At 54.4% G+C, this 17,847-nt stretch overlaps 5 protein-coding genes across 5 annotated transcripts; 2 read left to right on the top strand and 3 right to left on the bottom strand.

The window, feature by feature from the left end:
• Positions 1–2,943: 2,943 nt before the first annotated feature.
• BDZ83DRAFT_550666 (YL1 nuclear protein-domain-containing protein) lies at positions 2,944–4,803 on the bottom strand (the record flags this gene model as incomplete). The annotated part of the gene is made up of 2 exons (XM_060503486.1): positions 2,944–3,138; positions 4,036–4,803. Coding segments are annotated over 2 exons (963 nt in total), but the record flags the coding sequence as incomplete, so codon positions are not given.
• Positions 4,804–5,315: 512 nt separating this feature from the next.
• BDZ83DRAFT_614540 (Alpha/Beta hydrolase protein) lies at positions 5,316–7,657 on the bottom strand. The gene is made up of 2 exons (XM_060507842.1): positions 5,504–7,657; positions 5,316–5,453 (listed from the first exon to the last, which is right to left on the bottom strand). Exon 1 carries the CDS (start codon positions 7,425–7,427, stop codon positions 5,556–5,558), a length of 1,872 nt encoding a protein of 623 aa, XP_060367025.1. The 5' UTR covers positions 7,428–7,657; the 3' UTR covers positions 5,316–5,453; positions 5,504–5,555.
• Positions 7,658–8,613: 956 nt separating this feature from the next.
• On the top strand, positions 8,614–11,398 carry BDZ83DRAFT_232884 (uncharacterized protein). Its single transcript, XM_060501818.1, has 3 exons — positions 8,614–8,696; positions 8,787–9,134; positions 9,187–11,398. The coding sequence occupies exons 2-3, from the start codon at positions 8,800–8,802 to the stop codon at positions 10,946–10,948; spliced, it is 2,097 nt and encodes a 698-aa protein (XP_060367024.1). The 5' UTR covers positions 8,614–8,696; positions 8,787–8,799; the 3' UTR covers positions 10,949–11,398.
• A 530-nt stretch (positions 11,399–11,928) lies between these two features.
• On the top strand, positions 11,929–12,339 carry BDZ83DRAFT_614533 (uncharacterized protein; the record flags this gene model as incomplete). The annotated part of the gene is made up of 1 exon (XM_060507841.1): positions 11,929–12,339. The coding sequence occupies one exon, from the start codon at positions 11,929–11,931 to the stop codon at positions 12,220–12,222; it is 294 nt and encodes a 97-aa protein (XP_060367023.1). The 3' UTR covers positions 12,223–12,339.
• Positions 12,265–15,698, bottom strand: BDZ83DRAFT_614530 (uncharacterized protein). The gene is made up of 5 exons (XM_060507840.1): positions 15,590–15,698; positions 14,835–15,529; positions 14,626–14,692; positions 13,573–14,552; positions 12,265–13,519 (listed from the first exon to the last, which is right to left on the bottom strand). Exons 2-5 carry the CDS (start codon positions 15,380–15,382, stop codon positions 12,640–12,642), a joined length of 2,475 nt encoding a protein of 824 aa, XP_060367022.1. The 5' UTR covers positions 15,383–15,529; positions 15,590–15,698; the 3' UTR covers positions 12,265–12,639.
• Between the last annotated feature and the right edge of the window lie 2,149 nt (positions 15,699–17,847).

The following is a 17,847-nucleotide window of genomic DNA, read 5'->3' as shown; positions in this document are numbered from 1 at the left end:
TCATGGTCACCCTCTTCCCTAGGTAGTGTGATTTTCATCGTGCCCTACTTGCCGTGATTTCCCCGATCACGCCGGGGAAGAATGACGACATGTACTCAGATACGATGGTCCGTCCCCTCTTGTGTGTCTCTTCATGATGGCGTTTCAACACGTGTGTGTTCAAGGGGACTTACCGGTAAGAGAGGAGTGAGGAGTATGTTGAAGGGGCATGTAAGAAGGGGGGCCCGAAGGAGGAAGAAGCGGTTGAATTACGACCCTGTTCAACTCACGAGACCCCTCATATGGGCTCTCTCTGCGGTATGGCGTACCTCCTCAATGCACCCGCATATTGTTCGCCAAGTGATGTCAACGTCGGAACAGAAAAAGAGAATTGAGACGGGAGATTCGGGGAGATGCGAATATTTCAGCGAGGTATAGTGTGGGTGTTCCTATATTTGCGATCACCATCCTCATCCAGCCGAGTATCCAACTATACGTCCCACCCCAGCCAGGTACCCATCCAGGCACAAGGAGTCAAAATCTTGAATGGTTGATGGAAGGGGTTGTGTGGCCCGGTTGCTTATTCTTCATGCCCAATCGGCGACCAGTGGGATTACTGGCCGGGAGGTGGAGGGAAAGGGAAAGGCTCAGACGAGGGAAATAGTGGAGGGTCTTACTGAGACCGCAGCACCATGACCATGGGACGACGACATATTAGTGAGCGTAAAAGTTGATGGTGTGTGTATACGTACGTACGACTAGGAGAATTATAGAGAGGGGAGGGAGAGAGAGGTACGTAAGGCCAAGTACGACTACGGGGAACGAATGAAAACTTCGGATGATTGGAAGGGGAGAGACGGGAATCCGATATCGAACCCGAAAGCTTGGGATGGTTATGTGTATGGCATGGTAGGCTCAAGACAGAGTGAAGGTGGAGGTGAAGGGGTCGGATGGCCAGTGGAAGAAGGGTGAAGCATGCTTTGATGAGGCTCAACGTCGGATTTGCGGCTCCGTGTCAACAGCCTTACTTCCTGTGATGCTACTATTACTTCTTTGCTCGCGTAAACGGATATAGTGTGTCTGCGTGTGGAAGTTACGTAGATGGATTGTATGGGACGGCGTGGTGTACAGAATGCAACCACGTAACCTCGTCTCCTCCGTCCACCTATATCTCACGCAGCATTGATAGTGTTTTCGATTCGATCATAAATTGAATTCCGAGTCTTACTGCGTCCAACGGCGTTACATTCCTTCGTACCTCCACCTTTTACCACTTCCCTACCCTTGACCTGACATCTTCCTCCTGACCATGCGTTCCTACGCACCGCATCCATCACGACTCATGCCCGGAACAAGAAAGTCGAGACCTCACTTCACATTAGACTTTTCCCCTCTCTCTTACTACCTTGCAGTACTGCGTAGTATACGCCTGTGCGTTGGTAAATGGTCTGTCTACAGTCGTACGTGAACGTGCCCTGATCTGATCACAAAAAACCATCCCAACATTCTTCGGCGCGCGCGCGACTGCAAAAGATCTGGTACGAGAAAAGTCAACCACTACACCCCCAACGTCCAAACAAATTCTTAAATAACGTTTTTCATGCCCTCCAACCCAACCGTACCACCGTACCACCTAGCCAGCCATACCGGCCAGTAACTCAGTCTACTTTCGGTCTGCTATCCCCCTTTCGCGCTTCATCATCCAGCTTCCGAGGGCCCCTTGATACCATTGAATTGTGTCATTACGTACGAAATGGGAGGAAAAACAAATCTCGAAAAGAGACTTTGACGACACGGAAGGGGAAGAAGGGGGGGTTACGTGTGTGTACCGTCGGTCTTTTTGTCTCCCGGCCGAAAAGACTAACCCGGAGTACCGTGGAGTTCCGGAATTCTATCTGCTGGACACTACGTAGAACGCAAATTCCCTTGAACTGGGCCCTTTGTCTTGATGTAGTCATCGCATGTCTCATTGGTGATACTTGTGAACAATACCATACCGTGATGACCAGTGATGCAAAGGAAACGAACAACGCACCAAAGAACAGAGTGAGGCATTGTTCAATTTTCTCAGAGCACTTCCGAGAACGTCAGGGCATCCCCTTCCCCCCATCCGCGAAGGGGGAAACTGCCCTACGGGTATTATCACAATAGAAATACAGTATTCCCATCCCATCCCACACCAAAAAAAGGCCTTAGATAACGCCGTACCCAATACAGCAAGGGCCTGATGAACGCCCGTGAACATCGGGGACCTCAAAAGTCGAGCCCTGGCCCCATGGTTTGACTTTCCTCCTACCCTCCCTCTGAACTCCCCGTGTGTAGGTATGTGTGTATGCTGGTGTGTGCCTTGTTTCGGCCCACTCTCTCCGATCTGATCGGTCGGAGCCTATATTTGTTTAGGGCGCTGGGACAAATCGTCCGATGAACATCCTCAAACGGCCGTGGTTTTTTCGTTCCCGTTAACGTTTTTTCTTTTCTGCTCAACTACTCAGGCGGGCCTTCCATAGAGTTTGTCCTTACTCAGACAACAGTCGCAACCGAAGCGGCAGCGGGTTGTGGGGCAGACTCGGCGACGACCAAGTTCGCTTCCTTGTCCTGGGTGGGTTGAACTTGGCCTGGTGGTGGTGGTTGCGGCGCCTGCGGCTGGGCTGGCGGCGGCGGCTGCTGGGTCTGCGGCTGCGTCTGTGTCTGCCCCGCCAACGGTAACGGTGAGGGCACCGTTGCGGCATCCGTCTTCGTTGTCGGCTGATCCACCACTCCCTCCGGAGCAGGCAGCGTCGTCTTGGCATCATTGGGTTCCTGCTTCTCGGTGCCTTCCCCGACGGCGCCGTTGCCTTTCTCAGCCTCTGTCTCTGGAACCTTGACCTCTTCCTTTTCCACCTCCTTCTTCTTCGGTTGTCTTGGCGGACCTCCCTTGAGGAACCGCTCCGGCACCCCGCGAGCGGCATATGTGCAGCTGCCGACCCATGCGCCAAGCAGGCTGCTCCACTTGTACTCGCCGCGGCGGAGTCGTTGGATTTCGCGGTACGCGTAGGCGTTGAAATAAGGTAAACCCGTCTCAGGGTCGCGGTAGCGAGCGGGGTGGGCGGTAATGACACATACTGGCCGGGGCGCTGGCTTTGCAAGGCGGTCCATCCGCCGTCCAAAGAGAATCTGGGTCTGAACTGTCTTGTCACGCACACGCTCTTCGTCAAAGTTGCGAAGAATAAAGGCGTTGCGAGCAACCTCGCTCGGAGGAGGCTCCTCAAGCGCCGGTGCCTCTGCCGGCGCAGGCGTAGTCGTAGGTGGTGCGGGAGGAGAGGGACCGATCGTCGGTTGTGATGGAGGCTTAGGCGGAGCAATTGGTTGTGTCGGTTGGAGTGGTGCTAGTGAAGGTGGCGGCGGCGGCGGTCTTGCTAATGGTGGAGGGGGAGGAGCCGGCATGGAGAGAGGAGACTTGTGCTGGCATGCATTCGGAGGCGCCAGAACATTGGACTTTGGCTGCGTCGTGTGTTGAGCAAGGTGGATGCCACCCAAGGGAGGGGCGAGGACGGGCGGCGCGAGCACTGGAGCTGCCAACACCGATGTCTTTGGAGGTGGTGGAATAGGGGGAGGAGCCATGGATATGGAGCCAAAGGTCGGCGGTGGAGGCATTGATGGTGGTGCCATGATCCTGGATTTGTCTTCAGGTTTGGGCATAGCGAGTGACGACGATGGCGGTGAAGGAATGGGTGGGGAAGCCATCACACGGGGGCGATCTTCCGTCTTCACTATCGGTGCAAGGTCTGTTTGGACGGACGGGACCGGTGTCGATGGCGAAGGTGCCTTTGAAGCATCGTTCTGCTGAGGTTGTTCGACATCCGTCGACGTCGGAGGAACTGGCGGAGCGTCAGGCTTTGCGATCGATTGCCTCTCTACTGTTGTCTCTGTCGTCGATGAAGGCAGCGTCGGCTCAGAAGCATTCGACGCCGAGCCCTCCTCCTTGCCATCTCTCTGGTCCTTCTCCTTGCCCTTCGTCTTGTCCACCTTTTCCTTCTTCTCCCTCTTCTTCCGGACGGGCTTCTCCTCCTCGGCGACCCTGCCAACGTGCTTCAGATGATGCTCCCACTCACCAATGCCGCTCCAGTACGTCACTACAGGGCCCTTGAGTGTTCGGTTGTTGAGAGCGGCAAGCTTCGCAAGGCGCTCTTCTTCTCGCGCTTTTTCGGCCACCTCCCATCTGTTCAACGACTTTGCGTTGCGCTTTTCCACGAGGGCCGCCTCAGCCAGCCGTTCCGCCTGCGTCATTGGCGGTTTCTTGGACGCCTCGAGCTTCTGTGCCTTCTTTTCCATGATGGCCACCTGTTTCAAACGCTTCGCCTCGCGTTCCTTCATCTGTTGGTGCAGCTGCTCCTTGCTGAGCATCGTCGTCTGACGGAGCGAGGCGCGGATAGGCATGTCAGTCGCTGAGGGCAGCCAGCTCGTCCGTTCCGATTTCTTTTTCGGTCGCGGCGCGGGTGCGGCCGCTTGTTCGATGCGGACCTTTTTTCTGAACTTGGCCGGGATAGCTTCCTGGGCTTTGCGTTTCCGCGATGCCAGCTTCTTCTCCCTGGCCTGCTTTTCGAGCTCCTTTTCTCCGTCCAAATCGTCCCCCTGTTGCTGGTCATCCTCGTCGTCGGAGGACGAGTCCATTTGCACGTCGGAACCAGCATCGTCCACATCGCTGAAGCCTTCGTCGTTATCGTCTTCGGCGAAGAGTAGTTCGAGATCTGAGTCGGGTTCTTCGTTGGCGAGCATCGACTTCATGCGGTTACCGGCGGTTGACCGCTTTTCTCGACCGGTCGCCAACCATTCTACTGTCGTCGGAGTGGCGACTGTCGGGGTCTCATTTTCGCTGTCGCTGCCGCTAGAGTCCGAAGACTCATCGCGCGATGAAGGTTTGGTGTCATTTGCCGTCGTAGCCATCGCGTCGGTCGAATTGAAGGGTGTGGATTTGGGCCCTTAGCCCATCTCTGCCGCGCTATGAGAGGTGCGGCGTGTAAAGCCGGCGGCCTGTTCGAGTAAAATGAGTTGCGTGGATAGAATTTTGACGTTGCTGGTGGTAAAATCTTGTCTGCGTGAGACGCGTCCAGAAGGGTGGGAAAAAAAAATTGTAGATGTAGCGGCCGTCGCGGCACTTGTGACGTCTGACAACTCGACTTCCCTAGGACCACCTCCCGGCAAGGTACCAGTTACAAGCGAATCGGGAGTTAGCGGACAGCGGGCAGCGACCAACGGCCCCGAGTCCCTCAGTGGGGCTTAGGGAGCGTTGCCTCCGTGCGCCGTCACCCGATTTCTTGAGGCGACTGACTACCTTAAATGTTGCCGCGGCTGCCCAAGGTATACTGGCCAACACTATACATGTCAGCTTTTCATCGCAGACGAGATCTTGATATAATGTTCTATATTTCAAGTTTCTTTGCATAGATTCCTATGGCTTGTAATCGCTAATCTGTGGCTGGCATTGCCAGCTCCTTGTGTGTACTCCGTTCCGATGACCAAACGCCGCCTGCTAATTCATGTAATGCTCCCGCATCCCTTACAGCCCAAAAGTACAGGTGAATCTAGACCTGTTCAAATCACATCTCCTCACTCCAGCTCTCACCCGCCTGAGTCCACTCTTTACACCATCCGAACCAGTACCTCTTATTGCAGCGAGGATCCGAAGGGGGTGCCTTGGTGGGCGCTGATGTCGGGGTGGCCGTGGGAGCGGCAGTGATGGTGTGAGACGGGGTTGCGCCAGGGAACAAAGTCGTGCTCGTGGTCGATGTGGTCTTGTCCTTGCAGCCAAACCATCCAGGTGTCTTGCAAGTAGTCGTAGTTGTTGTAGTCTTAGTTGAAGACGAAGTGGTTGTGGTCGTGGTCGTTTCGTCCTTGCATCCAAACCACCCAGGGGTCTTACAAGTGGACGTGGTCGATGTTGAAGTAGTAGTCGTGACCGGCGTCGTCGTGGTCTCATCCAAGCAACCCCACCAGCCTGGCGTCTGGCAGGTGGCTGTTCGAGTACGCGTCTTCGATGTCGTCGAGGACTTGGACGTAGTGGTGGATTCAGTTCCATTGCTTTCATACATCTTCCAGTTGGCGCAGTCGCGACATTCTGGTGTAGCCTTGCACTCTGGAACCGTGTCATACTTCATGATGACATCGTGGATCACAGATCGGATCTTGTGGGTTCCAATGCCGACTCTCCATCCCTTGTCAGCCACGACGTCGTAAACGCACTCAAGTCCAGAATGGCAGGCCGATTCCATGGCATACCCAGCAAAGGAGCACGTCGCGGTAGCACCATTACAGGTGCCAATGTAGATGGGGTCTGCCGTGTGACCGAAATGGAAGGCGCCCGTATCTGTGCGAGCCTGATGAAGCATCTGATCGTACCCTGGAGGAACAGGCAGTCCCAGCCTGCTTGCAGCAAGCGCCTCTGGCACGGCCTCGAAGGTCACGACGGGGATACCGTAGGTCAGGCCCAGGAGGGAGCTGACTGCGCCCCCGAGAGAATGGCCCGACAGCCAGATGTTGGAGTCGGGGAACAACTCGGTAACGTTGGAGTACAGTTCCTTGGCCGCGGTGTAGTATCGATGCTCGTCCTTGAGCGCTTGCACGACGCAGGTGTTGTTGCATGAGTAGGTGGATGTGGCGCAGTCGCACACTTGATGCCAGGTCCACTGCCCCTGCTGAGCACAACAGCAGCTGAAGAAAAGGTTGTCATTGACCTTGTCGTTGGTGGTGGTTCCCTCTCCGTCAAAGATGGCCGTAGAAGTTCCCTTGAGGCCAATAACAATAGTCGAGTTGGTCTCGTCTGCCCAAATGTGTCCCCGGAGTCCGTCGCCCTCCCATCCGAAATCAGCGCTCCTGTTGTAGCCGCTGCCGACCTCTTCCCAGTCCGCCTTGCCCTCCTCCTCGATATATGCGTTTGCAGCCATGATGGCAAGGCTGATGACTGTGGCCTTGTCCGTGACGTTGGGTCCGGGGACTTCGTCGGTCGTCCAGTCAGACGGCGACATGATGTTGACATAGCCGCGCTGACGAGCTTCGGTAACCATGGGATCGACGACAGACGGCCGACGATCGACCATGCGCTCGATCTTCAGAGGCGTGCTCTGGGCCTTTAAAGGCATCACCCTTTCCCTCTTGTATCCGTCCTCCTCCGCCAGCCAGACTTGGTTATCGGCGCCGTCGGAGTGGCGGACATCCTTGCGTCGGTGTAGCTGAGGATGCCGATATGTTCCATGGTGGAAAATGTGTCGTAATGTAAAGACGTGTTCGCCCGAATTTGGTTGTACAGTACTGGGTGGAAGCAGCGGTCCTGGTTGAAGGACGGCCTCGTCGTTGTTTGGCACTTCCCCAACGGAAGCTAGAGTCGGTGATACCGCGAGGAACGATAAGAGCAGCTGTGCCGTAACCCTGCCAGCAGAGCTACACTGGCCTCCTCGCCCTAATTTGAGTCTCATGGTTGTCTCGAGACGCAAGAAAAAAGTCGCATTCAGGAATAGTAGTTGACGAAGAATATGGAGCGAAAGTGTCGAGAGTTTGGGTCTCGCGGAAGGCGACGCGTGGAGGTAGATGAGTATAGGAGGATCAATGATGCCGACGTTGAGATGCGCAGACAACGTGCCCCAAGTTATGACAGCATCAGGTGGACGATGCTGGCGCTGTTTACGTTGCCTCCGACTCGCGGAGGGTGCACAGATCAGGCCCGATAACCCACTTCCTGCGCCAAAAGGTCTCCGCCTCCGGATCTGCGTTAAGACTTCGTGTGGACGAGACTGCAACCGGCTTAACAGCTACCCTTGGCGGGTACCCATAGTCTCATGTCTCCCGATAAGGCGCAATCAGGGATACCCGCACCAGCATGTGACCAATGTCCCCTCAGATAGCGCGCATGTCTTCTGTATCCGAAGCTGCCTGGTGCCTGGAACCCACCGTTCCACGCCACTTTGGGGGACCATCGAGGGGCATCTTCAGCGGACCTTCGGCTACTCAACGATCCCGTCGCAACCCGTCCGGGTTGCTGCCATGGATAACATGCCCAACATTGATGACATTCCGAGGCACCATTTATGCTTCGGAATAAGGTACGTTGTGTAAGGTATCAGAATGGGCCTATCACTGATTGGAATCCAGGAATCAAGACCAAGTCCCAAAGTACAGAGTACGGATACAGAGTACCTACGTACAGATGCTATGAGGCCCTGAGGCTAAGACATCCGCTGTCAGTCCTCCTCGTGCACCCCAGCACATGCATGCACTGAAGGTCGGATCCGTCTGCAGATGACACCTGTGGGCTTCCAATAAAACTTGAGCGGGGGCATGACGGGAGCTACCTTGTCAACTTGTCTTCCCTTCCGACCATAGCTGGCATGCTCGGTTGGTTCCCTGCGTTACCTTCCTTTCATGGGAACGGCGTATTCTCAAGCTGCTCAAAGACCAACAATCCTCAAAACCTCATTACTCTCGCCCCGTCCTCGCCCTCTTCTTTGCTTTGCGCTGGCACAAGGCACCCCGTGCACCCATCTACGGCACTGACATCATTTTGTTAGAGATGCGAATAGAAACATAGCTGCCATCTTGGGCCACCTTACGAGCCATTATCCCTGTTCTCCAGCTCCATTTATGGCATAAATCTGTTCCGCGTGCCACAACCAGGGATCTCTTTCCTCTAATATCGGGTTTCAAGATCGCTTCCACTACTTAATGCCGCCTTGACAACATCAGACCAGGTACGTTTGCTTGTCAGTCCCAAGTCAGCGCCTGAAATCCCTTCTTTTTCATCTCCAGCACCTCGGACTGACCAAGAAAATGGCTTCCAGCATCGTCGAAACTATGGCGTCAACCGGCCCCTCCAAATCCCCAGCAGCTCGCCCAAACACGATACGCGCGCCTTCCTTCACTCGCCAGAGCGAAGACAGCGATCCTCTCCGAGTCCCGAAACGAGCTCAAACATTCCAGAATGGCACTGCGGCCGACCCGTTGACGGCGACGACAACGACGCCGGTCGTCGCCAGCAAGGTCCAGCAGAAGCCAGCAGACGAGCCCGAGGGTCCTGATGCTTTCGAGACTGCCGGAAGGCCGTCAACAGATAACGACGATGGGTTCGACGGCAGAGGCTCTGTGGACCTGGGCGAGCTTCCAATTGAGCTAGTTAGTCTGACTGACAGGTATGGCGCACCATCCTCTTTCGGCTTCACATCATGTACTGACCGCGGATAGCTTCGTCGAGACTCTCAGCTCCAAAAGTCACCCCGCGCCTTTGACCATTGACAATGTTTCTGCATTATTCCAGAGTTTCTACGAAACCGCATCTACACACGTCAACACACACATCTCTAGTCTGATCACACGGCATAATCGGGATGCATCGCCTGCGCCGTCCGCGTCATCCAAGGTCTCCACAGCTAGCAGGCTTCGAGCCAAGGCGGCTTCCCTCGGAAGCAAGGATAAACCCAAAAATCTCCCTAAACCAGAGCCGGAGCAGCAGATGATCACCGCCGAAGAACTCGCCAACAAGAAGAAGGCGCGCAAAGCAATTGAAGCCAAGCGTGGCATCATCGAGGAGGCAGTGGAGCGCAGGCTGTGCGAAGGTATTTACGACAAGATCTACCGCCACAAGAGCACCCAGGACGAAGCGCAGGATTCAAAGCTGCGATCAAAGACCGCGGCACTCGCGCTGGTCGGCATTGGACCGGCCGACCTGGGAATCGATCTTGGCGACGATGCGTCTCAGACGCCCGAAACCGCTGCGGAAAAGGTTGAAGAGATCAAGAAATCGCTTGAGCAGGCTAGGAGAGACTTGATTCTCATGAATGAGAAGCGATACCCGCTCGGCAAGGTACACCACTTGAAAGCGGCACACAAGGATATTGTCGAGACTTTGGCGCAATTCCACCCGTCTGCATCCGCAGATGAGATTATGCCTATGCTCATCTTTACTCTCATCACGCTTCCTCCTGAGCATCTCAACGTTATTAGCGACCTGCACTTTATTCAGCACTTTAGATGGGAGCCGAAATTGACGGGCGAGGCTGCATACTGCTTGACGAACCTGGAGGCAGCCATCAGCTTCCTGGAGACGGTCGATCTGTCTACACTGAGGGCCGATGAGTTGCCCCAGGGTCCTGCCAGAGGTATGAGCCAGCCGGGTACTCCGCGGGCTGAGACATTCCCTCCGGCGTTCCCGCCTGGACTGACGGTAACGGCGGATCCTTCGGTGGAGACCGACTCTGGCAATGCCACGCCAACGAGACCGCCTGCTTCGCCTTCCGCATCGGCCGGGCTGCGTGCTGCGGTTCAAGCTCGGAATAGAAGACTGAGCGAGCTCGTCAACACGCCTGCCCAGGCCATTGGTGCAGCAAGTGACGCCGTGCTTAACACGGCCGATCAGCACATAAAGACCATCTCGACGAGTTTGGGCGATAGCTACAAGTTCTTGGTCGGCAAGTTGCGTGAGACACAGGGCACTCCCACCGAATCAGGCCAGGGGCTCGTCGTGCCTAAGACGCTTGATGATGCTCGAAAGTTGATGAGCACCCCGCCCCCCGAGGAGGAAGGGTCTATCAGTGGTGCCAGCTCGGTTCATGGCACCGAGGAGGCCGAATCTACTCGCCGACCGCCGGTCCGCGAGGACAAGGTTCTAAACCTCATCGGTGGACGCAAGGCCAGTCGAGATCACAGCGCAGATAGCTCGCGAAGCGTCAACAGCTCGAGAAAGGTGCTCTTTGCCAAAGAAGGGGAGAAAGATCTGCCTACGCCATCTCCTGGAAACGCAACCAACCCTCTTGACTCAGTGAGGAACTTTGGCAATTCATTCTCCCGGTTCTCCGGTATGAGCATGATCAGAGGCCTGAGCCGGACCGCATCCACGCCCATTGTGGCGAAGGAAGCACCCAAGGACATGACCAAGGATGGCCCGGCTACCAAGGTAGCTGACGGTGGCGACCTTGCAAGCGTACGTACTTTGATCACACAACAATGATATCATATACTGACTTTCGTAGGCCTTCCCGGATATTGCAGCTGCATTGCCGCCCAAGCAGATACCAAAGATCAGCCCGCCGAACAAGCGCTTCATGGAGATGCAGAACCCTGGCGACCTGAAGATTGGTGAGGTCCTCGAATTGCTGCGCGACTATCGGCGGCTGGCAACTACACTCAAGGACATGGGGGCCTTTGAGGGGTCCAAGTGAGGAAACGAGAGAGGAGGTTTAGAAGAAACGTGAAGAGATAAGATACGGCCTAGACAAAGCTTGCTGCACTCATTTGTAGGATTCCTGTGGGATATGGATAAGCATACTGGACAATGGCGTTTTGATTTTTGATATTACTGTTTTCAGCAAACAAAAAGTCTGGCAAGCCATTCTGGGTGAGGATGGCTTTGCCCGAGCTTGAAGTGCCTACCAAGCAGGGAGAGGGATGGCAACGTTGGGACTTGGAGGGTGCTTGAGAGAAGGCCCAACACACACACAAAGAGGTACAAATATACACACAAGCTACACAATGGGAAAGAGATTTTCCACGTGGAACACGTTATTTTGACTACGAACGCGGTGGGATTATATTGGCTGTGTGCCACTGCCAGCAACGACTTTCGTCATCCCAATTCAGTCTAACTAACTCCTTCCTCCGTCGCAATACCAGCAGATTGAGCGATTTATACAGTTGCAATTTTGACGATACCCTCTCGAAGTAGCTGACTAGGCGTGATTGACCATTGCGACTGAAGTAGGTTGGGAGTATAAAAGTACTGGCTGGCGCTGGCACACAGTCGAAATAGTCAGACGACAAAGTGAGTATGGCCGACGGTCTGCTTCTGCAAATGTGAAGTTGGCGAGAGGATGAGGCGAGCGTATCCCACCACAATGCTAGATTACGTTGAAACGCATGTAACATTCTTTTTTATAAGCGGCAGTTCCCAACCCACATGTCTATCCGACCTTGTTTCCCTCATATCCGCCTATGAATAGTTTCAAAGTAGAGCAGAAAGAGTTAAGCGGAATGTCACTTACAAAGGCATCCAAAAAAAATTACAACGAAAAGCATGGTGCTGCTCGGATTAGAGCCGCGAATCAAGCAAGCTGCCTGCCAAGCGCAACAACGCCCCCCGACCCCGGCCTGCGGACGAAATCAAGCGCGAAGTCATGGACGGCTCTAAGAACATGGAGACCGTCGGCGGACACGCATTATATACATACTAAGCCAGCACGCCAAGATAAGATAGACCTCATCATGGCCGTGGTACATCATATATAGACGAGCATGGGACGACGACATCCATGATGCCCATAATGTATTGTCTTTGAAGATTTTGTTTTATTTTCTCTGCTATGCCTTGCCTGCTTGCCTGCCTGCCTGCCTGCCTGCTTGCTTGCTTGATGGGATGCCGTTATATTTAAAAGAGGAATAAAGGAAATTTGCCTGGTTGGGTTGCGTTTTTGAGAGAGAGAAGAGAAGAAGAAGCCTGCCCACCCCGTTCTGCCGTTGAACCCTTCAACCACCTCCCTATCGAACCCGACCATTGCCCGTGGAGGTGTTTCCTCGTGTTTTGGTTGTTTTCCTTTTTTACTGTTTTACTTTCCTGCAACATCCTCCCCCTTTTCCACCTATGGTTCTCTTTTTTGGTTTACTTGAACTTTACTTCTTTTTATATGTACTGCCTCTCGTACCCACTCAGTGGTTCCCATTCATCTTGGACTCCTTGGGCGGCAGCATACTAGCCCGGTTCGTGCGCTCCTGCAAGACGCCGCTGGGCACACCCGAGGCGCCCTCCTTCTCGTCGCTGATGAGCTTGTCCATGAAGGCAATGTAATCATACTGCGGCATGCCCCTATCCTCAGATGTATCGGGCCCGTTGTGCGGCGGGATAATCTCAATGAGCTTGTCAATGACCTCGTCGGGCACGAGGGAGTGGCGGAGGTCCATCTCGGTGACGTAGGGCTTCCCGTCAGCGACCTCGCGGAAGGACTGGAAGACCTGCTCGGCCGTGTTCTGGTCCTCGGTGACGTCGACCATGAAGCGGATAAACTGCTCAAACGTGACGTGGTCGCGGCCGTGCGACGTGTCCATGAAGTAGTCGTGCATCTCGTCCTCGGAGAAGACGAGACCCAAGGAGGCGAGGGCGGCGCTGAACTCGAGCTCCTGGAGCGAGTTGGTGTCGTCGCGGTCAAAGTGGCGGAAGACGGACTCAAACTCCTCGAGTTGGATGGGCGTGAGGTTGGTCATGTTGCGGGCGACCATTTGGTTGTCGAGGAAGGCGAGCTTCTTCTGCACCGACGACTTGACGAGGCTGTGCTCGTAGACGAGCTCGTCGTACGTGTAGATTGTGAAGTCGTTTTCCTCAATGTTGGCCTCCTGGCACTTGGCGTCCACGGCGGCGATGGTATCGAGATACTTGTCCAGCGGCGGCAGGTTGTCGCTGAGCTTGCGGACGTGGTGGAGCTGGTCTTCGACGTCGCCGTCCAGGCCTGAGATTGCCAGCTGCATGGTGTTCAACGCCATGGCGAAGTCGTTGGCCTTGTCGGCGAACGATTTGCGTAATGCGTTTTTGATACTGCCAAAGGGTTAGTACTAGAATAAGTAAGATCGCATACAGGGGACACTCACTCTCTGATGGTCTCGTTGATCAACTGCGCCCTCTTCATCTCCGTTTGTGACAAGCCGGCCCAGTCCTTCTCCATCGTCTCCAGGGACAACTCTGGTGGAGGGTCATACGGCCGCAGTCTGTATGTGCCCAGCTTCGTCTTGATGTTGCCTAGCAGAGTGGCAAGCTCGCTCTTTTCAGCAACCCAGTCTCTCTTCTTCCCTCGCTTGTACGCCGCAAACTCGTTCGCCTGGGCCTTTGCGTCGGCGTATGTGCCTTCAAAGGTGGCCTGCTGCCACTTCTCAATCTGCTCCTTGATCTGCCTCAGTAGCTCCCTCATCCGCCTTTCGTACGCGCTCTGCATGTCCCAAGCGCCGGCCATGTTATTTACAAACTTTTCTACACGACGTCCTGCATTCTCAACCTTTTCCATTTGAGAAAAGGCGTGGAACCAGTAGGCGATGTACGTCATCAGCGACCTCTCATCGGGCTTGGCAACGTCGCACACATCCTCGACATCCAACAACTTGGGAATGCCAATCTCCTTGTGCGCAATGTCGAAGGCCATCTGCATGTTGCCGCGGCGGTCCGACTTGTCCAGTGCGTCGTAGTCGATCAGATCTGGTCTGTGGATATCCAACAGGGCGCAAAAGGCGAGTCCGTCGTTCCAGCTGCCGCTGAAGTCGCGGACGTCCACCTCATCGTAGCATGCCGTCTTTCTTTGACACCACAGCAACAGTCCCTCCTTGGCCGTCATGCCTTCTTCGTTGATGTCGCTAATGGTGAAGCGCAGAATGAGCGTCCATATCAGGCCAAGAATGATCTTTCTGTTTCCGTCCACGACATCCTCAGCACCAATATTGGTCATTTGGATACCGCGGCCCTTGATGAAGTCGAGCGCCGTGTTTGCATTTTCGAATCGTTGTACGCGAAGTTTCGGCTTGGACGCATAGCGTCCGAGGGTATCGTTGGATAGGCATTCTAGCAAGTGGATGAGGAGGACCTGTTGTTGAGCGAAGAATTCTGTAAGCCAAGCGAACCCCGCAAACCAGTGGAAAAATAGGGGTCCAACTTACACCGTCGCTCAAATCAGTCACGAGATCTTTTACTTCGAGCGATCGAGCCTCCAATTTAGTGTTCATCCTATAGTAAAAAGAAACGCAAAAGTCAGTTCATGATCGTTGTAGCACCCAGCAGATAAACTGCCAGGTCGGGGGTGGGGGGTGGGAGTGGTTGTCGATGTTCCGCTTCCCATCCAGCAAAGAGTTTAAGGGGTCCGTCGTACCATTTGGTAAAGGTCTTTTGCTGGACCGTGATCCATTTCTGCTGTTCCGCAAACGCCATCCTCGTCAGGCCTTGATCATGCGGCGGCTCAACGGCGGCAAGGGCGGATGCGGGCGAGGAGCCGGTGGCGGAACGGAATCGGTTCTTCTTGGCTACGCTGCTCTTGCGTGCGAGTGCGAGGTTGCTGCTCCCCGATCTCTGGAGGCGGGCGGCTTGCAGCTCGGTCTTGTCTCGTCTGCTTCTCGGGCTGGGGGAGCAATTGGTGCTGGCTCCGCTGTCTGTACGGACTCGTGAGGCGGTAGACGAGGCGGGGGATGATGTTGTGTTTTCGGACGTTGTCGAGAATGCATACGACAACGGGCGCTCGGCGGTGGTCGGGGTGGTAGGGGTCGTGGATGCGGGTGAAGATGTGGACGCCTGGCTGCCGGCCGAGTGGTGGTCGTGGTGTAAACAAAAGTCGGGGAATTCCTCGTTACACCCTACGTTGCCGGGCAGACTGGCGCCCGACAGTGGGCGCGCCCCCTGAGGACGGTCGGCGGTGGACGTCATTTCGGACAATTCTAGTGGCTCGCTAAGTCGGTTGGCAGCGCTCGTCCGCTGCAGGCGCCGGGATTCGATAGCGAGTTTGGCTTATCGATAACCACTGAACTGCCGAGAATGGTATTCGAGATCGTCGTTAATTTAAATCGAGTTGCTCTTTTGGGATTTGTGAGTCCAAGTCAGATACAACAGGTCCGGTAGATCATGGACTCATACCTAGTTTAGAACTGAAGAAACAAAACAACTGGCGATGCTTCAAACTGGACAGTTGAAAATAAAGAGGGACAATCAATGCATACCTCAGCCAGATAGGGGGAGCCCTTCGTTGTTTAATACCATCCCGTCCACCCACCCACCCACACACGCACCTATATACGCCATCAGACAAAGACCACCTCTTTCTTAACCCTCGCCTCAACTCAAGCAAGGTACCTTGGTTGAACAAAAAAGGACCCAAGACAAGTACAGACGAAAGACGTCGCGCGGCCACTCACACACCCCCAGCCCCAGGGCATATTCAGGAGAGATGCGAGGTCTCCCCCAGGCGCGCCATCGTCTCTGAAACAAGAGCCTGTCTCCCGCCGTCCCCTCTCCACTTCCCACGATCAGGATCGCTCCCCTTTCGTTGATCCCGCCGCTAAATAAATGAACCCTTCGACGAGTCGTTAGTTGGGTCTGTCTGTCCTCCAGGGCTTGTAAGCACCCCAAGCACCACCTTGGGGACCATTGGCCTCGAAAGTCATCGCCCCCGGCCGCAGAGGGGTCCCCGCACACCCAACCCTCGTCCCACTCACTGTCGAAGCCACTCATGCATGCAATCATGCTTGGAGTTGATCGGCAGGGATCCCCAAGGATGCCATTGTGGCCGTGAATACCCAAATAGGGCATGCGAGCAATTGTCCTGTTCCCTCCATCGTCGCGGATAAGTCAGTTTGCAAGAGAAAAGGGGAGGCTCTGTGGTCATATCTTATGCTATTCGCCTGGATACTCAACTAACCATCCTCGGGCCCCATGGGCCCTGTTCTGGTCGTCTGTCTGCCCTTCTTTGGGTTCTTTGGAACATTCTTGCCCCTCAGCCACTCCCGAATGGGAGGGACGGAAGACCGTTGCAAACTGAATTCCTCTGACAAGTTTGCCCAACCCCGCCGCGCGTGTCGCTCCCTATAGTGAACATCACCCGTCAAACCATACTACCCCGAGCCAAGGCCGTCACAGGCTCACGGCCACTCGTGAGTGGATGAGCGTTGAGAGAGTGCATGAATGAGAGCCCGGTAACTCTAACGAGGATCGCGTCAAGAACATTGGACGGAGATGAGCCAGGACGGTGCAAGCCCAGATCTCTTCCAGTATTTCAGTTTCACTACCACGCTCCTGGTACCAAAAGGGACTGAATTTCGACTGAAGTTTAGCCGCCACGCCTGCCTGCCCAATGTCTCGTGGCCTTTGGCCCCTCGCAGACCAGATGCAAGACAGGAGAGTTCCCAAATCTGATCAAGTGGTCCCTTTTGGTGTGTGTGTGTGTGTGCCGACCATGGCTCATATTGCGACACCTTCCCGGCCCTAGCCGAGACAATAGCTCGAGATGAAGAATGATGAGGCCAGGTTTTGTCCCAAGCTTGGGAGGAATTTGTAAACTGGCTGGGAGCTAAGACCAGAGGACATTGCCTTCATGACCTAGCGTGAAGCAATGCCTACTGAGTGAGCGGGTTTCCAAGGAAGGATGATGTGTTCTCTCTGATACTCAGCCTTCATATTGTCTAGTATTGTAGACAAACATCCCGGAGAAGGAAAAATTGCTTCGAAATACGCAGTCATTCTGTGAGGATGAGACATGTAGTCCGTACTCTCGGAACTCGACGTGCAAGAGCAAATGCTGGTGAGCGTCATCTTGCGAGGATTGACCTTGTTCCGCAGTGCTACTGTCTCTCGACAGTTGCTATGGAGACGTTGCCAGATGGCAGCTCAGCCTGTGTATCGCAGCGACACGATCTTGATGAATTGACTAGATTTTGTGATATATGAGCAGGAGTGCCGACCAGCCGTGGGAATCGATGTCAATCTGTTTACAGACATCTTCAATGTTGTCGGCGTCATTGAGATGACATGGAGTAAATTCCTACGTATCCACGGGTCACTTGCTGTGATGACTAAGCACAGCCAGTCTTAGTGAGTGAGATGAGATGAGAGGACATTTAATCTCAACAACTCGTCATCAGATAGTTGTACTTCTGATGCACTTTTGAAAATATATTCAGTTCCTAGTTATCTCGTACCGACATTCTCACAAAAAGAATCATTTGCGGGTTAGTCGAGCGAGGAAAACAAAGTAAGCAAGTTGTGATGGTAAAGTGGTGAGCGTATTCTCGGCCAAAAACGCAAACTTTGCCGACGGTGAAAAATTCAATTTCGCCGAATGACATTATCGGGCCTGCTTCCCCGTGGAGAGACGGGAAGGTGCTGCAGCTACAGGCGGC

Source organism: Colletotrichum acutatum (assembly GCF_030867785.1).
Source record: "Colletotrichum acutatum strain CBS 112980 chromosome Unknown BDZ83scaffold_28, whole genome shotgun sequence".
Classification (NCBI taxonomy): Eukaryota; Fungi; Ascomycota; class Sordariomycetes; order Glomerellales; family Glomerellaceae; genus Colletotrichum; species Colletotrichum acutatum.
Note: the sequence above shows the minus strand (reverse complement) of the source record. Positions and strands in the feature narration are given on the sequence as shown.